This window comes from Suncus etruscus, chromosome 8 (assembly GCF_024139225.1).
Source record: "Suncus etruscus isolate mSunEtr1 chromosome 8, mSunEtr1.pri.cur, whole genome shotgun sequence".
Taxonomy (NCBI): domain Eukaryota; kingdom Metazoa; phylum Chordata; class Mammalia; order Eulipotyphla; family Soricidae; genus Suncus; species Suncus etruscus.
This window is the reverse complement of record NC_064855.1, coordinates 20,577,283-20,599,243: the sequence shown is the minus strand read 5'-3', so window position 1 is coordinate 20,599,243 and position 21,961 is coordinate 20,577,283. Positions and strand designations below refer to the sequence as shown.

Below are 21,961 nucleotides of genomic sequence, written 5' to 3'. Positions count from 1 at the left end.
AGAAGGAAGAACTGCTACTGGTAGCTCAGTTCTAGTATTCTAAACAGCTAAATTTATTGCAAGTTATTGGAGTACTTGTAATGAAAAGGAGACTGAGAGATTGGAGGTGTTTTTCAAGTCCCTCCCACCACTCACTCCAATCACCTTTTATTCTATTCCTGAGCCAGCGACTGCCCAGGAAGTTCTGTTTGAGTTTACCAAATAGTGGTTTATATTACTGCTTCAACTTTGAAATCTGCTCCTCTTGAATTTAATATAAAGAATGTTTTTTTTTTAAATCTTCCTTCATTTTGCCAGAAGTATTTCTACGGTAGTACTGGATTTCCTTTTTTATCCGATATGATAGTACACCGGACCCCAGGTAGGAGATTTGCCCATTCCTTTTCCTTACATTTCTCTTTCTATCACTAAAAATTTAGAACTTTGCCTAATTATATTGAGGGCTTGTGAATGTTTACACTCTGTGAATCAGGTCTAGGTAGCAACACTGCAGAACTGGGAGTTGAAGATGTTATTTGTTTAATTGTCAGGAGAACAGCAATTCCATCTGTATTTATTGATTTTTTTATACTGCAAATATTTATTTTATGATGCTGGGGATTAAACCCAGGGACTCATACATACAAGGCAGGTGCTCTGATACTGATGGATATTTCTGACCTCCAGTTCTGTTTATTTTTGTGATGCCGGAGATGGAATGCTGGTCTAGTTATTTGCAAGGCATGCACTTTTGAGCCACATTTTATGCTCATGTATATTTTATTTAACATATTGGTGCTAGCTTTTTGTAAATATTCATTAAATAGTAAATACACATGTAAATATTTTGTAAAATATAACTTTTTAAATTCATAAAACTTTATAGGCAAATGCTCAAATGATGTATTTATACTTTAGTTCTACCTAAAAATACCTGAACTTAGGAGTTTATTATTTATTTATGCTAAGAATGAACTCAGTGACATAATAGATGAGGTATATGCTCTACACTTGGGCCATAGCTTTGTTTCCAGGGAATTTGAGGGGATGAGAAGAATAAGATAAAAATGTGTAATATAATAAAAGTAGGATAAATTAAATATCTGATTTGGGGAGGCACATTTGGCAATATTCAGGAGCTATTACTGGCTCTGTGCTCAGGGATGATCTCTGTTGTTGCTCGGGAGACCAAATGTGGTGCTGAGATTCAAACCAGGGTTAGCCACATGAAGCAAGCTCCTTAGCTCCTGTGTTATCCCTCTGGCCCAATAAAGTTAATAAAAGTATACAGTAAGACAAACCCTTAAGTTTGCAAAGCATCCTCTTTCTATCTTTAATACTGTTCTAAATTTGAATAGAAACATTCTGGAGATAGAATCTTGGTCCATAGTCTTACTCTATGCTGCCTGAAGGAAGAATAATGTTTTAGATAAACTTCTTTTTTCTTTGTTCATGGTTGGGTTTCAGACATACAATGTTTCACCTTTAATTCCTTAATCAGTGCTCACTTCCCTCCACCATTGACCATTGCCATATATATATGCATAATATATTATTAATATAATATTGTAATATATCTATTTTTTGCATTGTGGTTTAAAAGTACTGTTGCTGATAGCATTTCATACATAACACTATCACCTTTCAGCACCACCTCCACCTCCTGGTTGAATGCTTCCCTCCACCATAGAATTCTCCTTTCCTTATCCCCTAACCCCCTTAAGTGTTGTATTTCTTACTGAATACCAGTTCTCATCTTTGTTTCCATTTTCTTTCTGCATTTGTTATTCCACCATTATTTTCTTTATATTCCATATATAAGAGATCATTCTGTGTTGGTGTTTCTTCTTCTGATTAATTTCACCCAGCATGATATCTCCAGGTCTCTCCATGTAGTAGCAAGTTTCATGATTTTATCTTTTCTTATTGCTGAGTAATATTCATTATGTATATGTATCATAGTTTCTTTATTTCATCATATATTCTTGGACAGTTGATTATTTCCAGATTTTGGCTATTTTGAATAGTGCTGCAAGGAATATTGAGGTGCAAATGTCTTTTTATTCATTTTGTTTTAGGACCCTTGGGGCCTAAGAAGTAGAATTGCTGGGTCAAAGGGAAGCTCAATTCCTAATTTTTTGTTTGTTTTGGGGCCACAAGTGGCAGTGCACAGAGGTTACTCTTGGCTCTATGCTCAGAAATCGCCCTGGCAGGCCTAGGGGACCGTATGGAATGCCGGGAATCAAACCCAGGTTGTCCTGGGCCGGCTGCATGCAAGTCAAATGCCCTACTGCTGTGCTATCGCTATGGCCCTAATTACTTATTTTTTTAAGCAATATCTATATTGCATTCTGGAAAGCTGGACTGGTCGACATTCTCACCAGCAGTGAATTAGAGTTCCTTTCTCTATGCATTTAGGACAGCAATAGTGTTCTTTTTCTTTTTGATGTGTGCCAATTTCTGTGATGTGTGATGCTATCTCATTGTTTGATTTTTATTTCCCTGATTAGTGTTGTAGAGCATTTTTTCATGTGCCTTCTGGCCATTTGTATTTTTTTTTTTGTGGAAGTTTCTGTTTATTTCTTCCCATTTCTTGATGTGATAGGATATTTTTCATTTAAGTTATACCAGTACATTATGTATCTTTGATACTAACTCTTTATCAGAGTTTTGGGTAAATAATTTCTCCCATTCCATGGGCTACCTTTGTATTCTCTTTATCATTTCCTTTGAGGTGCAGAAGCTTCTTAATTTAATGTAGTCCCACTTATCTTTGCTTCCACTTGTATTTGGTCAATAAGTGTTTTATTCTTTTGTTCGCTTGTTTGTTTGTTTTTGGACCATACCTGGTGATGCTCAAGGGATACTCCTGGCTATGTACTCAGAAATCGCTCCTGGCTTGGGGGGCCATATGGAACACCATGGAATTGAACTGCAGTCCATCCTAAGTTAACGAGTGTAAGACAAACACCCTACCACCTGTGCTACTGCTCTGGCCCAATAGTATTTTATACTTGAAGATGCCTTTAGCTTCAATGTCATGAAGAGTTTTGCCTACATTTTCTTCTGCCTACAGTTTCCTCTGGGTACCATATGGATTCAGGTCTGACATCAACTTGTTTAATCCATTTTGATTTGACTTTTGTGGATGGCATTAGCAAAAGGTTTGACTTCTTCTCTCCGACTCCATCTCTTCCTCCTCTCCTCTTCCACGTCCTCCTCCTCCTCTTCTCTTTTTCTTCCTTCTCCTCCTCTTCCTTCTCTTCTGGCTTCTCTCCCTCCTTCCCCTTCCTTACTCTGCTCTTCCTTCCCCTCCTTCCTCTCCTTCCCCTCTTCCTCCTCCTCCTCTCTTCCTCCTTCGTTCTTCTCCTTTTCCTCACCTTCCTCCTTATTTCTCATTTTACTTCTCCTGTTTCCTCTTCCTCCCTCTTCTTCACAGGTTTTTGTTTGTTTGTTTTGGTTTTTGAGCTACACCCGGTGATGCTCAGGGGTTACTCCTGGCTATGTGCTCAGAAATCCCTCCTGGCTTGGGGAATCATATGGGCACCAGTGGATCAAATTGAGGTCGGTCCTGGATCAGCCCCATTCAAGGCAAATGCCCTTCTGCTGTGCTATCGCTCCCACTCCCTCTTCACAGTTTTCCTAAGTATCACTTGTTGAGGTTTTTCTTGCTCCATATTTTTTGCTCTGTTATTGAATATTAGCTGACCAGATATCTGAGGGTCTGTCTTAGGATATTTAACTTTATTCTATTGATTTTGACAGTTTGTTTTTATTGCAGTACCACACTGTTTTAATTACTACTATGTTGTAGTCCAGTTTGAAGTTGAGGAAAGTGATGCCTCTCATCTCCTTTTTCTCAATGCATTGCTTTAGCTATTGGGAGGTTATTATTATATATAAATTCAGGAATGTTTGATTTATTGTCATGGGTATCTTAATAAGGACTGCACAATGTTTTGGGGAGTATGCCATTTTGATGAAATTAATCAATACCTCCAATTCATGAGCAGGGTATACGCTTCTATTTCCTCATGTCCATTTTTTGTTTTCTTTTGTAGTATTTTTGTTTAGTTTTTTTTAACATCTTTAGTTAATGTTATGAAAAATATTAATAAAAGATAAAATTCTAAACTAATTCTTAGGCAGATTTGTACAGTGAGAATACAAGAATTGTAGTAATTCTTCAAGACTGGATAACCAGAGAGTTCATGAAATTGAGAAAAAGGCAAGAAGAATTTGAAGAGTATTTGCTATTAGGTTTATTTTTTTCAAACTACCATAGATAAGAATACATTTTTTTTTGAGAAAAGAGTTTATTTGCAGAAGGTTGGTAAAATTATTTTTTATACTTTTGGGTTTCTTTTAACATTTTAAGGAAATTTCTCAAAAATATGTCAGAAGAGAACCATTGTCAGTGGAGCGGAGGAATCTTCCATGCATCACATCACTACAGTAGAGGAGCTATCACAGCTATCTGCTCAAGTACAAGGGCATTTTTTTTTCAGTAGCTCAATGGCTCCTTATTTCAAGTTGGATCTGCAAGCTTTACTTTTTTTGTTTTGGGTGGAGGGGTTGGTCACACCCCTCCACTGGGTGGAGACCAGTCATTTGGGGCTTGTCTCAGCTCTGAGCTTGGCATGTCAGTGGTGTCTGGAATTGAACCTGGGGCTCTTGCAGACAGAGCATAAGCTTCAGCCTGCTGAGCTATCTCTCTGTCCGATGCATAAACTTTGGTTTTGGAGAACAATTTGGATTTCTTAATATACATTGGTGTAGATAATATGTTTTAGTACCTGATTTCTCTCTGAAGCAAACTTTGTCAGTCAGACATTTTGATTACAGAGGACACTTGCATATGGGGAAAAGGTGGTATAATTATTTTCTAAAAGTTCTGACTTTTTCTCTGAATATTAAGAATTCAAAGTTCTTTGAAGGTTTATGGCAAAAAGAGAAGTGTCAAGAAGTGGCTCTGTGACTACTGAATTCTGTTTCACCACAAGTTCCTGAAGGAAGGGGCAATGTCTTCACCTCATGCCTCTCCCTACTCAGTACACCCCCTAGACCCACTGGCTCTTTCGGTTCCTCAATTCCTGCACATTTATTTTAAAAATTAATTAATTGAATCCCCACGAGATATACAGATACAAAGATGTTTATTATTGAGTTTCAGTTATACAATGTTCCGACACCCTTTACCAGTGCACCTTTCCCACCAACAATGTCCCCAGTTTCTCTCTCTCCCAACTCACCCCTCCCCCAGCCTGCTTCTATGTCAGACATTTCTCTTTCTCTTTCTTCCTTTTTTTCTTTTTGCCACTGTGGTTTGCGATATTGTTACTGAAGGGGTATCATGTATATCACTTTACATCCTTTCAGCACCCAGTTCTTGTCCAGAGACGAGTCCATTTTTTTTTTTCGCTTTGGTTTGTAGGCCACATCTGGAAGCACTCAAGTTACTCCTGAGTAACCCTGGAAATTACTCCAGGCAGGCTCGGGGGACTATATGAAATGCCAGGATTGAACCAGGGTTAGCACTACCCACTGTGCAAGGCTACCCACTGTGCTAGCTATCGCTCCAGCTTCAAGAATGATCATTTTCAACTGTCATTGTCATAATGGTCCATTTTTTCCCCTCATGGCAACCCCCTCAAATCTTTATGGCAAGCTTCCTACCACAATACATTTATTTTTGCTATGGATTTTTTGCCTTAACTTCCTTATCTGTTTTCCCAAGTCAGATTCTTATTATTCAAATATAAGCTCAAAGGTAATGTCTTCTGAATCCTTTCTAATCTTGCAAACTAAAAAGCTATTATCAATATTCAGTTCTCTACATAGCACCATCAGTGTCTAGTTTTTACTTGTATGTTGTTTATTATTTTTCTCCACTAGAATGAGAAATCATGAAGGCAGAGACTATTGCTCACTTGATATGCCCAATATCTGGGAAAGTGGCTTGTACTATAAATAAGTAAATTAAAAACTAACTATTGTTTCATTTGTCCTGCATGTCTTCTAGGGTCATGAAAAACTCTTATGAGCAAGATAAACTCTGCTTTGTTTTAAACACTTAAAATATTCAAATATACTTTTTTTCATTCTACAGTTTTTTGTTTTGTTATGTTTTTTGTTTTTGTTTTTGGTTCACACCTGGCAGTGCTCAGGGGTTACTACTGGCTCTACGCTCAGAAATTGCTCCTGACAGGCTCGGGGGACCATATGGGATGCCGGAATTTGAACCACCATCCATCTGCATGCAAGGCAAACACCCTACCTCCATGTTATCTCTCTGACCCTCATGCTACAGTTTATTTATTTATTTATATTTTATTTTTATTCATTCTACAGTTTTTAACCTGCATAAAGTTTTTGAAAATACAAAAGAAGGTAAAGGAAAGCACATGTACTACAGCTTCTCTTGACACCTTGATGTCTGTCTAGCAAGTCTCTCACCACTAATGTAGTTCTATTTTAAATAATTGCAATGCTATGAATGTGATTTTCCTCCCAGTTTTATTTATTTTATTTCATTTTTAGGGTCACACCTAGTATTGTTTATGGAACCAGGTGGTACCAGGGATCAAAACCATGGCCCTAGGTACATCCCCAGATGTACCAGATTGTCCCAGATCGAAAAAACTTTATACTTAACAAAGACGTTTTAAAAACTTATTTATTTGTTAAAACACTGTGAAATGCAGAGTTAAAAAGTTGTTGATAGTTGAATTTCTGTCATACAATGTGCCAACATCCATCTCTTCAACAGTGTTTATTTCCTGACACCAATTTCCACAGTTAGCATCCAGTTATGTCTTCTTTTCTTCCTCTCTCCATGCTCTACCCCAGCCTGCCTCTATGGCAGATACCTAGGAACCTTTTTAAGGGCTTGGTGAGATAGTACAGTGAATAAGGTGCTTGTCTTGCAATCAGCTGACCCAGATTCGATTCCTTACTCCTTATGTGGTTCACCAATCCTCATCAAAAGTAATCACTGAATATGAAGCCAGGAGTAAGCCCTGAGCATTACCAGGTATGGCCCCATAACAAAAGTGTCTGGATGGATTATAGTAGGGATATATAGCACTTGTAAGCATGTCTGGATTATAGTATGCAAACAATCAGTAGTTGCTGAACAAATAACTAGAAAACAGTCTGGGCTAGAGAGCTAGTATAGGACTTGAGATGTTTGCCTGCATGCAACTGACCCTTGTTTGAATCCTAGCACCATTCTTGGTCTTCTGAGCACTTCTAGGTAGTACTCTTGATCACAGAGGAATAGCCTCTGAAAACTGACACATGTTGCCTCAAAATAAAATACCCCCCAAAATAAACCAAAATACCAAATACAGAAAACTATGGTTATTTTTTCAAAAGAAACATAGTGATTATGAAATTCTATAGTTACACAAATTCTTCATGACCTAACTTGGGACTGTTCTAATACCTGGAAGATAATTTAATTTTTTTGGTCACTGAATGATTAGTAAACACATGCTGTTAGTTAATTCATCATCGGTAATTTATAGCTTTTAGCAATTTGCTAAGTGTTGCAAAGATGCAAAGATGAATCAAAAATAATTCCTGTCTTTTAAAATTTCAGCCATCTCTTAGGAAATAGATAAACAAGCATGATTATAATATATTATGATAAGTGCTATGACTCTTAGAATATAATCAGAGCAAAGATAAAGAGCACCAAATACCTCTGGGACAAAGAGTCAGGAAGTGGATACCTAAGTTGATTCTTGAAAAACCAAATAAATAAATACAAGCAATAGTCAGATGAATGATTGTGTAAGTTGGTGTTGATAAGACAGGAAGAGATGGGACATAATATAACCCCATGACATGGAGTCAGGAAGAGATGGGACATAATATATGAGAGGAATGAGAGAGACATGAGCTTAGGTTCAAATGGAGGTGATAGTTGGGATGGGAATAGACAAAGGAACATATAGAATTTGAGGATATTATTCAAATAAAAAATGGCATTTTAATCTTTTTCCAAGAAGTATAAGGATTGAGTGTGCCTTCAGGGGCCACTTGAGAGCCTTGAAATACAACAAAGAATCAGTACTTTGTTGTTTCAAAACTTTAGTTAATGCCAATCATAAAGCCAATGCTAAAATTTTTTTTAATATCCAAATGTTTGAAGTTTAGCCCATTAGGTATAGGTGTTCCATGAATCACAAACTTAGCTTTGATTTTCAGAATGTATATAAAATAGCTGATATAGAATATTTCTTTTTCTATGTTCTTGCTATGTTATTTGGACTCCTCGAGAGAATGTGTACATTTGTGAAAAAATCCATGGAACCCAGGTGATATATATGTTCTTTTTTTGCTTCTACAGAGAGGATGAAACCTTCCTACTACCATAGTTTTGGTGCGCTCAGGGATAAGGTAAAGTAGTAGGACTTATATCAAGATCTCTATAGAAGATGGACTAGTTTTAGCAAGTACTGTGCCAGTCCTTTTTATTTGAATAATATGATGAGACCAAGATTGCCTTTTTTTTTTTTTTTTTTTTTTTTTTTTTTTTTTTGTGGAGGACAAGTTTTGGCAATGCTCAGGGATCTGCACTCAGAGATCACTCCTGGTGGACACAGGTGATCATAAGGGTTACAGGAGATTGAAACCAGGTTAAGTTCATGCAAGGCAAGCTCTTACCTGCTGTACTATCTCTATTCCCCACTTTTAAATCCAGAACAGGAAGCAGTGACTGATTATATCTAGCTAGTGTTTGTTTAGGTCAGAAGTAACCAGAGGTAACTTCTCAGTCTTCTGAGAAGAAGTCACTATTAGTCAATATTTTAACTCTTGTTTTCCAAGTAACTTTTTTTTCCCTTGTAGAACACCTTTAAGAATGACAAGAAACTATATAATCTTCATGAACAATCTCTGAAGATGTACCTGGGAAAGATTACCACTTCTGAAATTCGGGAAAAGGCCTGAATTTCTGGAAAAGGGCTTTTCATATGGAATAAGCTGGAAACCCCATTTTAGTACAGTTTCATGTTGTGGATAAGCACACTAGACCGATGGAATCATTCAGTATCATTATTGTAAAATTCTTAGATACAGGGACAGATTTCTATATAGTTGAGTATGGCCATTCTGTGCAAGTATTACTTGCATAAAACACAATTAGTAAGGGATGCTACCTTTTATAAACAAAGCTAGTTGCACATTGATAAATATAGGGAAGATACATATAAGAAAACTTGTGGGAAACTATTATTTTAATTATGTTATTTAAATGATACCAGGTCATCTTTGGGGGGATTCTATTAATTCATATCTGGTGGTTCATAGGGATTACTTCCTGGCTCTGTGCTTAGGAATCATTCCTGGTTAGCTCAGGGAACCATATGAGATGTTGAGTCAGCCACAGCACAGCAAGCACTCCACCTGCTGTTCTATCACACCGCCTACTGATATTAGGTCATCCTAACATGGATTTTTCTATATGACAATATTTGCTCAAAAGGATGTTGGAGAGGTCTTTAATAACTTTTACAATATTTTATTTTGTTTGTTTGCTTTGTTTTGAAGCTACATCCAGCAGTCTTCAGAGCTTACCTCTGGCTCTGACACTCCTGACAGTTCAGAGGACCCAGTGAAGTATTGTAGATCAAACCCAGTTCTGTGCTAGCAAGGCAAGTGCCTTACCTACTGTCCTATGTCTCTAGTTGCTGCAATGATATTTTAATTACATCAAGAAATTTCTTTATCAAATCCAAAGCATGCTGCTTAAATATTCTATACTTCTAATATATACCTATTGTATTGATATATTTTTTACCTTCTCTAAAGAGATAGTGTCTTATATTTATTGTACACTAATTTTATTATTAAACAATTTAATTTGGGGCCCGGTGGTAAGGCGTTTGCCTTAGATGCAGAAGGATAGTGGTTTGAATCCCGGCATCCTGTGTGGTCCCCAGAGCCTGCCAGGAGTGATTTCTGAGCATAGAGCCAGGAGTAACCTCTGAGCACTGCCGGGTGTGACCCAAAAACCAAAAAATAAAAAAAAAATTTAATTTTAGGGTAGGAGAGATAGCATGGAGGTAGGGTGTTTGCCTTGTATGTAGAAGGACGGTGGTTTGAATCCCAGCATCCCATATGGTCCCCTGTACCTGCCAGGAGCGATTTCTGAATGTAGAGCCAGGAGTAACCTCTGAGAACTGCTGGATGTGACCCAAAAACCAAAAAAAAATTAGTTTTAATGAGTACGTTTTTAAGGAATTGTTCACTTAATTTATACTAATCTGCTTTAGTAGTGTTATTTTATATTTTACCATGTAGTTAGGAGCCAGGATATATTTACTTTTTAATACAATGGGCTAAATTTTGTGAAGACTTGTGTTAGTTCTAATAGCTCCAATTATGAATTAATTGATATAAAATTATTTGAATAAGTAATTTTTTAAATTAGAGAAATTTTGCATTTACATTTTAAGTTTTACTTTTTTTTTTTTTTTTTTGGTTTTTGGGCCACACCCGGCAATGCTCAGGGATTACTCCTGGCTGTCTGCTCAGAAATAGCTCCTGGCAGGCACGGAGGACCATATGGGACACCGGGATTCGAACCAACCACCTTTGGTCCTGGATCGGCTGCTTGCAACGCAAACGCCGCTGTGCTATCTCTTCGGGCCCAAGTTTTACTTTTTTTGTAAGAAAAAAAAAAAAGAAAAGAAAAGATACTTTTTTTTTTTAACTGTATTTTCCTCTGCAGCTTCTTTCTGGTATATATCATGGCAAGCCTTTTGTTACTTTTCATCAAATCAATGCCTTTGAAGACCTAGACTGTATTGTACTTGATTTGTACTATAAAGATGATGAAAAAAGCATAGACATTTATAAACTACAGAATCTCAGGGAAACTAGGGAACAACTTGGTGAAGGTTATAATTTGTCAGGGATTATGAAAATATACTTGGATCACCAATTTACAGCCTTGGCAATGGTTGTTTCTCTTTCTCTTTTGGAAAATAAAGGAGAATTATTTGCAATTGAATTATTTGCATTGAAAATACTACTTTATTATTATTATGTATTGACATTTAAAATAATTGAAAGTATTTGCTTAATATCTATTAAATTAAAGGCATAGTAGGGGCAGGAAGATAGACCAAGTGGCAGGGAATATGATTACTATGCGTGAAGCTTGAAGTTTAGTCATTGTCACCACCCTATCACCAAAATAGCCCTGTTGGTCCCTGACTCCTAAGGGCCATAGCACCAAGATTCTAGACCCACAGGGCCCCACACCACTGGATCAAACTGAGCATGCTTGGGAGAGGCTCCTGGAGTGCCCCTTAGGGTGTGTTCCTTATAAAAAGAAATAAAAGCATAATAAAGAAATCCAAGAGATGTGTATTGAAGCAATTGTGATATGTTCCTTATTACACTAGTGCACTAAACATAATTTACATTTCTTGGAAGGTATAATAGAAGGAACTGTAATCTTAATTTTCTGATAAAAGAAAGTATATTAGCTCATTAGGTTGAGGGATTAATATTTTTCCTTATACTGAATCCAAGGTAATTTACCTCCTTGAATTATGTAGCATAAACTTTTTTTTTTGGGGGCCACACCAGGTGACACTTAGGGATTACTCCTGGCTATACGCTCAGAAAGCGCTCCTGACACAGGGGACCATATGGGATGCTGGGGATCGAACCAAGGTCTGTCTTGGATTGGCCGCATTCAAGGCAAACACCCTACCAGTGTGCTATCACTCCAGCCCTTTGGTTACTGATATTCCAGTTCCCTAATGGAAATGTTCAGTATATGAACTAGCTGAACAAGTTACTTAAAGTTGAGTCAAGACCCTTGACTATGGGGGCAGGAGCGATAGCATAGTGGTAGAGCGTTTGCCTGGCATGTGGCCAAGCTAGGAAGGACGTTGGTTGGATTCCCCGGTGTCCCATATAGTCCCCTGAGCCAGGAGCAATTTCTGAGCACATATCCAGGAGTAACCCCTGAGTGGCACCCGCCCCCCCCCAAAAAAAAAAACTTCGGCTATGCAAAATTGCGGTAATCAGATGAAACATTTCAAGTACTGAGTTTCCAGGTGTTGCCAAAGCACCATGAGTCATAAAAACTTGCCTTTCTTGAGACTGTTTGGGTATCAGCAAGCCAGGGCAGCACAATTAGCTCTCCTTGCACAGACTACCCTAACTAAACAGAAGGAAACCCTCCTTGTTACTCTCTGCAATATGTTTCTTTCTTTTTTTTTTTTTTTTTTTTTTTTTTTTTTTTTTTTTTTTTGGGCCACACCTGGTGATGCTCAGGGGTTACTCCTGGCTGTCTGCTCAGAAATAGCTCCTGGCAGGCACGGGGGACCATATGGGACACCGGGATTCGAACCAACCACCTTTGGTCCTGGATCGGCTGCTTGCAACGCAAACGCCGCTGTGCTATCTCTCCGGGCCCTGTCTCTTTCTTTTTTAGTGGTGGTGGTAAGTTCTTTCAATCAGTGTTCAGGAGGTAGGAGTCTACTCCCAGGGACTCTTTGCCAGACAGTTGAATGCTTGGATCTGAAGATTTGGCATTGCTCAGACTCTGTGATACTGAGGGTATTCAAGAGCTATACCTGGTGACACTTGGAGGAACCATATGGTATTAGAAATTAGAGGAGGTTCTAATATGCCCTAATCCCTGTACTATCTCCTCAGCCTTGCAGTATTATTTATATATGTATTTAGGGACACACTTGGCAGTGCTCATGGCAGAGCTCATGTGTTTATGCTACATGCTCTGTGCTCAGGAATCACTCCTGGCAGTGCTTGGGGGAACCATATGATACCAGGGATTGAACTGGAGTGAGTTAGATGAAAAAACAAATGCCTTGAGCCCATTCTCTCTTTCTCCCATGATATTGTTTTGTTTTTCTTTCTGTTGAGTTATATCCAGTGGTGCTTATGCCTTACCCTGGCTCTATACTCAGGGATCACTTTTTGGCAGTGGTTAAAGGTACATATGTGATACCAGAAATCACTCCTAGGTTAGTGGCATGCAAGAAAGGTGCCCTACCCTCTGTAGTATCTCTGTAGTATTGTTTTATTCTTGCCACACGCAGCAATGTTCAGGGATCACATCTGTTAATCAGAGGAACCATGGGATGCTAAGGATTGAAGCCTGGTTGGTCATGTGCAAGGCAAACATCATATCCATGGCACTTTTTTTTGCCTCTTTAGTATTGGTGTTTTTGTTTATTTGTTTGTTTGTCTTATTTATTTATTTTGGATCATACCCAGCAGAGCTCAGGGCTTACTTCAGGCTCTGTGCTCAGGAATCAATCCTGGTGGGGCTTGAGCCAGCTGCATGCTGCGCTCAGGGGTTACTCCTGGTTCTGTGTTCAGAAATCGCTCCTTTCATGCATGGGGGACCACATGGGGTGCCCGAATTTGAATCACCATCCGTCCTGGATTGGCTACATGCAAGGCAAATACCCTACCACTGTGCTAGCTCTCTGGCCTTTGACAGTATTTTTTTTTATTGGGGGTTGGGGTGGGGCCATACCGGTGATGTTGAGGGGTTACTCCTGGTTTGGGGACCATATCGAAAGCTGGGAGATAGAACTGCAGTTCATCTTAGGTTAGCGCGTGCAAGGCAAATGCCCTACCCCTTGCGCCACTGCTCTGCCCTGGTATTATTATTATTATTTTTTATTTTTTTTGGTTTTTGGGCCACACCCGGCGGTGCTCAGGGGTTACTCCTGGCTGTCTGCTCAGAAATAGCTCCTGGCAGGCATGGGGGACCATATGGGACACTGGGATTCGAATCAACCACCTTAGGTCCTGGATCGGCTGCTTGCAAGGCAAACACCACTGTGCTATATCTCCGGGCCCCCTGGTAGTATTATTTTTTAAGGGCACTTATCACTATAGTACTTATATATAATCAAGTGTTCTTTTGATGCTAATTAAGTAACATTTTATTTCCTTTTTATTACCACTCTTTTCCACTAGATTATACAATTCTTTGAAACTACAGAGTTCCTTTTGTTACAGTTGTATGCTTAGTTTTTAAAGCAGTGCTTATAGAAAACTCGACCTATTTGTTGAATAAATAAATGAATGAAAATTATTATTTATACAATATCTTAGGATGCTAATAATGTTGAGTGGATCTAAATTATCATGGCATACTATTATCCTGTCAGTGACAATTACCTCTCCTATTTCTTGCTCCTGTATGGGTCTATAATTCATTAGCCAGATCTTTCCCTCCAAGATTTGTGTTGTCTTTAAATATTGGTCTGAATGCCCCTGAGGGAGAAAACCTCATGTTACTGTCCTATTCTGCAGCCAGTGCTGTGAAGCAGGCTGATGGAATGGTAGGCTATGAGTTTACATTGGACTAAGACTTTGACCTTCAGTGGCGTATCTTTATTCACTGACTGTTTGCAGTGCTGGGCATTCAGGAAGTTTTGTAACATTAGACAAAAGACAAACAGGGTCAAGTCCCAGAACGCTGCTTTGCTTGCACAAAAACCACAGAATTCTAGGAGGGAGTGAGCATTGTATTTATCTATTCATTTTTTGTGTGTATTTTGAAACTAATAAACACAATTTTCTAATGGTTGTGGAATGTCTAAGCACTTGATATTGACCATTTTCATCATTTGTAGCTATCTCTTAGCTTTAGAAGAATTAAAAACCCACCTCTACCTTTGATACTGTTTGACAACTTAGTCAAAAAATACTTAAAATATTTTAAGCGTTCATAAACATGATAGATGATCAATAAAAAAAGACACAACCTCAATTTCCAAGCCTTATTTCAAGCTCTTACACAATAATATCCTTTCCCTCCCCATTTTCCCCAACTATGACCTACATTGAAGAAAATGTGATACTTAATAATCATTATAGAACTTGTTGGGACCACTTTTAGGTGTGGTGTTCTTATAAAAATCTACATCCTGAGGAGCTACAGAAAGAGGGAGGTATTGAATTTCCTCAGATCAATTATGATCAATTCAATGGCAAAAGTATAATTTATTCTATGACTATGACTTTCAGCATTTGGTGGGGGATTCTCTGATCAAGGTTGATGTTGTGCATAAGACACTGAAAATAATGGAAGTCACACTTTTCCAGAACTTTTAAATGGCCTTTTCTGCATTTTGATTTGTTTTGTTTAAGGTGGCTTTGAGACTCTTTAATATTCAAGCAGACAACTAGTTACGTTTAAAAACAGGGAATACCTCAGTTGTTTCCTCTGGAGAATCAAAAATGAACCACAAACTAGAAAATAATTCCATGCTTGATGATACTTTGATAGAAGTCTTGGGTTAAGGTAGTGAAGCTACCTACATTTCAGGTAGATAGCAAATTAGAATTTTACAAGTTGTGTTTGGTCTTTATATGGGATCTTGAGTGGTAAGAATTCCCTCTCTCCTCTGTACACTTCAGTAATCCTGGTTCTTTTACTGTTGGGATATTATTTTGACAGCCAAATTCATGTTTGGAGTCATGTTTGGCATGGGTTCGAGATAGAGAGTGGGCAGTTGGTAAGTTCAGACAAAGACACGAGGACGCAAAACACAGAGGCGGTTTTATTGATTAGCTAGCTAAGGGTCCAAGATCTGAAACAGGTTTTCAGTCAAGGACCCCGAGTCACTTTTCCACTCAGGTTATCTAGATGTACAGCATCAATCTAAAGCCTCCCAGTTACCTTCCTATTGGCACATGCTACATTTCAAAAAATACATCTTCCATTCTATTGGGTCCCACCAAATGTCAAAATTCAGACAACCTGATTCCATGACAACAGACAGTGACATTAAGTGTCCTTTTTACCTATAGCCCCTCCCTACACCCACACGGAATATCCCAGCCATCTATTCCAGACTGATGAGTCTCCCTTTATCTCCGACTCTTATCTGAAGGCCACATTCCCACAAGCTAACAAGCTAATGAAGAGAATATACAGAAGATAAAAGCAGTTTTAAGCAGTTTCAGAAAAAGCAGAAACTTTCATGGGGAAAGCAGAAACCTCAGGATTCCACAGTAACAAAAGCTATAGGAAACTTCAGCTTACAACAAGAATTTTATCAGATGCTCTTTTGGACATTTAGGTTTGGAGAAAAGATGGCTTCTATCTCTCCAAACTGGTTTTTGTTCCGTACCTGGATCCAGTGAGGAAGATGGGGTGTTATTCTTTCTGTTGTAATTACTCCCAATCACATAAGTATATGAAACTCATTACTCAGAAGGAATAATGACTTTATATCTGTGTTGTTGTAGATAGTTGATTTCGAATCCAGAATGGTACTCTGTACTTTTTCTTCTCCTCACTATTTATATATTCCTTTATGAAATCTAAATTTATTTTTAAATAAGCCACTTTATTATTGTTATTTTTAGGGCCATAAAATAATTTTGTTTGCATAGGAGGAGTTTATTTACAAACTTTTTCGTTTGGGCCACATCTCCCGGTGCTCACGGTTTATTTCTGGTGGGTTCATGGACCAAACCCAAGTTGATCATATCCAAAACAAGTGCCCTACCTGCTGTACTACTTATCCAGCTTCAAGTTTACAAACATATATAATATTCAGTCGTCAAAACAATTGTGAGATACCTCTTTATGCATGTGGAGGTTATCATTTAAAGGCATTGACAGAGACTTACTCAAATTTCATCAAGATAAAACCAATGTTAAATCTCAAGCCTCTAACTTCTAGTCTAATAAAAATGCCTTTATTTCTGCTACTAGTTTTAATCCTGTGACCCAGAGATTCTAATGTGGTAAGCTCTGGGCTAGCATTCAAGAGTGTCAATATGCGAGTTCTCAAGGAGGGCCACTTTGTGACACATCTGGTCATATTTGTGTTTTCTCCCCCACAACCTGCCTCTATGGCAGATATTTCTTTTTCTCTCTCTCCTTTGTTCTCTTAAATAACTGTGGTTTGCAATACTCTTACCCTTAAGGGGTATCATGCATATCACTATCACTTTACATTATTTTAGCATCCAGTTCTTGTCCATAGTGATCATTTTCAATTATTATTGTCACGATGGCCCCTTCTCTGCCCTAACTGCATTACCCGCTCCTTTGTGGCAAGCTTCCTATCATGGACCGGTCCTTCTGGCACTTGTCTCTATTGTCTTTGGGCACTATTACCATACTGTATGTATTTTTTTAATATCTACAAATGAATGCAATAATTTCCTCTCCCTCTGACTTAATCTCACTCATCACAATACTCCCCATATTATTCCATATATAAGCAAATTTTATGACTTTTAGAAGCAGATCTTGGTTCTGCAAGCAAAGCATGTTGTTCCAAACTTATGAGCTATCTCCCTGGTTCCTGATAACAACCTTGAAGAGAGTTTTACATTTTTCCTAATAGCAATGCTACCTTTTGAACAGCTCCACAGTAACACAAAAAGGTGTCATTTATAATTTTGAATAAAGAACATATGTATGTCTCAGAAGATAGAAAAGCGTCAAGTAAACAATCTGTATAAAGGTGACTGACATAAACCACTTCGTTTCTTTGCTCTAGCTTTCAGCTTTGTGGTCCAAGACTTCCTTTTCAGTCATTCGGCAATTCAGCATTTAGTGAATGGCTATGAAAGGTGCTGAATTGGGGATAAATATAAATATGATTAAAACATGGTCTTACCATTATGAATTTAAATTTTAATTAAAAGAAAAAAGAAAGATAGCCTTTCAGTATTGTCTCTCCTATTCTAGAAGGAAAGAAAATTTCTCCTCACCTTAGATGAAAAGAACTTTTGAAGAACTGGGCTGAGCAGAGGTATCAGTACAAATGCCATATGGCCTTGGCACCTTTGTAACTAGCTGATGGTCAATTGCCAAGTCTGGGAACTAGGTTTTAGATGAACATGCTTTGTGAAAGAGTCACCTTGGCTTGCAAACTATTGACATATAATCTTAGAATTTCTATTAGAATCAGAACTCACAAGCTATCTTTGCTTACTTATCTGTATAGTTGGGTGTGCTCAGGGCTTATTTTTGGTGCTATGCTCAGGTATCATTTCTGGCAGGCTCAGTAACTATATGGGACACAGAGGATTAAATTCTGGTTGACTGGATGCAAGGCAATTTCCTTACATACTGGTTGCTCCAGCCTGGTTTTATATTTTCATAAATCCTTAAGACATCTTAAGCAAGTCTTATGGCTTTTTCTTTCTGGTTTGAGGATAGTGATCAGGACTATTTGTGGCACAGAACTCAGGGGTTGTACTCTGTGGTGCTTCGGGGTTATTACCAATAATGCTTTCGAGAACCCAGGACTTACTTCTGCATGTAAGGCATGTTATTCCAATTCCTGATAACAACTTGGAGGAGATTTTTACATTTATGTATTTAGATTTCATTTTAGTCACCGTCATTTACCATACTGTCAATGAAACCATGATATCATGAAACCATAATAAGGCTTCATACATGTAGCATTCCAATACCTCATCTCCCACCAGACTGTTTCCCTCCACCATTGTTTGAGTCCCTCCCCCCCAGTCCCATTGTTTGAGTCCCTCCCCCCCAGTCCCTTATCTTCCCATCTCCATCTCATTGTCATGAGATGTCATGCAAGCTCAGTTCTACAGACAAGTTGCTTGTCTTGATGCTGTTGCTTTCATCTATTTTTTATTCTCACACGAGAGATCATTCTTTGTCCTTCACTTTCTGACTGACTTCACTCAGCATGGTATCCACATAGTGGCAAATTTCAGTTGAGCAAGCACCCAGAGCACTCTGTAGATTCAATGCAGTTAAATAAAATGCTCAGGATAGTTTTTAATAGACATAGACCAAAATACTGTTGAAATTTATGTGTAGTAATAAAATCCCAGAATAACCAAAGTAATCCTAGGCAAAAAGGGGAGGCTTTTCTTTACCAAACTTTAAATAATATTATAGAACAAAAGTAATTACTGGACTTTATTCAAACCAATGGAAAAGAATTGAGAATTTAGAGACAGATCCTCATGTATGTGGAAAGCGAATCTACAAAGGAGCTAAGATTCTGAAGTGTTGGGAAAACTGGTGTATTGTATGTAAAAATATGAATTGAAATTTCTTTCACACTCATTCACAATATAACAAGGATCTTAATACTAGATCTGACTATTTAAATTATATTTAATTATATTTAAGTTATATTAAAGTTAACATAGGCAGAACTCTTCATGACAGTGAGTCTAGAGACATCTTCAATGATTTAATGCCACTGGCTAGGAAAATGGAAGTAAAGATCAACAAATGGGGACTACATAAAATTTATGTAGTCTCTTCTTCTGCGTGAAAAAATTAATAGAATAAAAGTGATACCCACAGATTGGAATTTTTTTTTTTACAATTCACCAGGACAAAGGATTTATATCCAATATATAAAAAGCACTTGTAAACTTAACAACAACAAAAATCAGCCCTATCAACAAATGTGGAGAGATATCTTTTTCAGGGAGTTTGACATTTAAATTTATTGAATATGTCTAGCAGGCTCCGGGGACTATGTGGGATGCTGGGAATTGAACCCCTGTCTCCTGAGTTGGCCCAGTGCAAAGCAAATGCCCTACTGCTGTGCTATCTCTCCAGCCGTTTGTTGATATTCTGTCCACAGCAGATACCACTGCAATTGTACCTTCCTTCTACCATCACCCTTAATAACCCTTCATCCTGTCCTCAGCTCAGCCTAGAAAGGGTGTTCTTTTGAGGAATATTGTTAAAAATCAGGGCTTTCTTTTAATCTCTAGGGGTAGAGCTCTTTGAGAATTGAAAAACTGGTAGCTCTTCATTTAGCTGGGCAACAGGTGGCACTAGAGACCATATAATCACATTAACTTTAATTTAATTTATTTTGTGTGTATTTTTGGGTCACACCCAGCGGTGTTTGGGACATACTTCTGACTCTGTGCTTAGGGATCACTCCTGGTGGGGTTCGAGGGTGCATAGAGGGCATTGTGGATTAAACCTGGGTCAGCAGTGTACAAGGCAACCTGTACTAACTCTCTGGTGTCATAATCACATTTTAAAACCACCAGTTTTATCAGAAGCCCAAATCAGCCTAGTTTGATGATACCTTCAGAATCCCCTGTTCTCTTACCCTTTGGTTATAACACTTGACCTGAACTAATGGGCCCATTAGATCATCCATGTTCCCTCTGCATGTTGAATTTTTGGTGAAAATTCCCCCTAAACTTGATTTGGTTAACAACACATGATTAAATTCACAACACAATCCTGAAATTCAATTTCTTCTCATTGTCCCTTTAATATTTGTTATACACAGGACATATGTAGTTGTACTTAACCAATGCCACATGCAGGGATTAACATTGTTAAATATACTGGTAATAAAGGTCTGGGTTGCTAAGACTAGGACACCAGTGGCATTTATGGAATAGCTTGATGATACCTATATAGCTAATAAAGCAGATGTGAATTATTATGGACTCAAGTAACTTTGAGAACACATTCCTGATATGTTACAGAAGCTCTTGAAAAGGTGTAGTACTGTTGCATTAAGGATTAGTAATTATAAAGTCCTAGAGGTGGATGGATGGACGGTGAGGCCTTTCTCAGGCATGCCTGGTGCCTGCAACCCCTTTGGTCCGCGGGTCTGAGGGTTCAGGGTGACAGCGAAGAAATGATCCACAGGCAGTCAGATGAAGTTTCAGGAGACATAAAGTTTTATTGCAAGGGTCTAACCGCCATGTACATATTCCTCATATGGCCTCAAAGCTAACCAGCCTCTCTGCACCTAACCTGTGTCTCTTCTCTACCTGCTGCATCTTCCTTGCTGAGTCTATTCCTCACCCCTCCTCCAGGCCACTTTATTTTTTTATTTTTATTTATTTATTTTTGTTTTTTTTGGGTCACACCTGGCAGCGTTCAGGGGCTACTCCTGGCTCTGCGCTCAGAAATTGCTCCTGGCAGGCTCAGGGGACCATATGGGATGCCAGGATTTGAACCACTGTCCTATATGCAAGACAGACGCCCTACCTCCATACTATAATTACTGGTACCAACCACACACCCCTCCCAGCTGTGGGAGGGTCTGACCATTAGGTAAGATTAGCATTTGGCCGTGGGGAGGGTAACATAGTACTTCCCCATAAAAATAATAGTTTAATCTAGTCTTATACAAATTTCAATGGTAAAGAGTAGTTGTTATCAGGAAACAGTACCATAAGGTGTTTTGTCTGTTTTCTTCAATGTAGTGTATGATTTGGGTCTAATCTCCAAGTCTTTAATCTGTTTTAGTTAGCTTTTGTGCATGGTGTGAGACAGTAATTTGGTTTCATTCTTTTTATGTTTCCTTATCTTTCAAGTGAGAGGAAAGTAGGAGGTAGTCTTTAACTCCAGTCTCTGCAGTTTATAATTCTTCAATGCCCCTCCTCTCCCCTTCCTTTCTCTCCCTCCCCTCCTTTATGTTGTTGTTTTGCAATAACCAGATGCCAGTAGTTAGGCTGAAGTACTTGCAAACTTGGGGAGGGGGGAGGCAGAACTCACTTTGGGTCACACTTTAATTGCCTGGCTTTTTAGGAGCCAATGCAATATGTTAGAGATTACACCCTTTGTGGTGACACTGGGGAATCACACTGACAGTGTCAATGGGCTTGCACTTGACAGTAATGTGGTGCAGGATCAATGGAGCCTCCTACCTGTCCTACTGTCATCTCATCTCTCTGCAAACCACACAGGCCCTCAAATTCTTGCAACTTTCATGCTCTAAGCTAAGTAAAAAGTAGAAACTTGACCCTCCAAGTTCCACTCAAGACAACATAGAACTGGGAAGGGAGGCTCCAAGAGGTTGCCCGAGCACCCCAAGATCTCAACTGATCCCTGGCGAGCGGACAGAACAAATTATGTCCAAGATTCCATCTTTCCCCTTTCAGAGCATTCAAGCACCAACCAGCTTCCGGGTGTGCCGCCTCCAGGCCGACAGGGGGCGCTCGCTCGGCGCCTAGGAGCGGGTACTGC

General features: G+C 38.6%; 1 protein-coding gene across 1 annotated transcript; it reads left to right on the top strand.

Annotated features, from left to right (window-relative positions):
• The first annotated feature begins 339 nt into the window (after nt 1–339).
• BCO2 (beta-carotene oxygenase 2) lies at nt 340–21,948 on the top strand. The gene is given in 20 exon segments (XM_049778415.1): nt 340–361; nt 473–549; nt 4,358–4,421; nt 4,424–4,486; nt 8,266–8,309; nt 8,311–8,372; nt 8,848–8,870; nt 8,873–8,952; nt 8,954–8,991; nt 8,993–9,019; nt 10,717–10,887; nt 14,192–14,330; nt 14,891–14,981; nt 14,984–15,081; nt 16,077–16,122; nt 16,125–16,145; nt 16,148–16,189; nt 17,514–17,554; nt 17,733–17,804; nt 21,877–21,948. Coding segments are annotated over 20 exon segments (1,293 nt in total).
• Nucleotides 21,949–21,961: the final 13 nt, after the last annotated feature.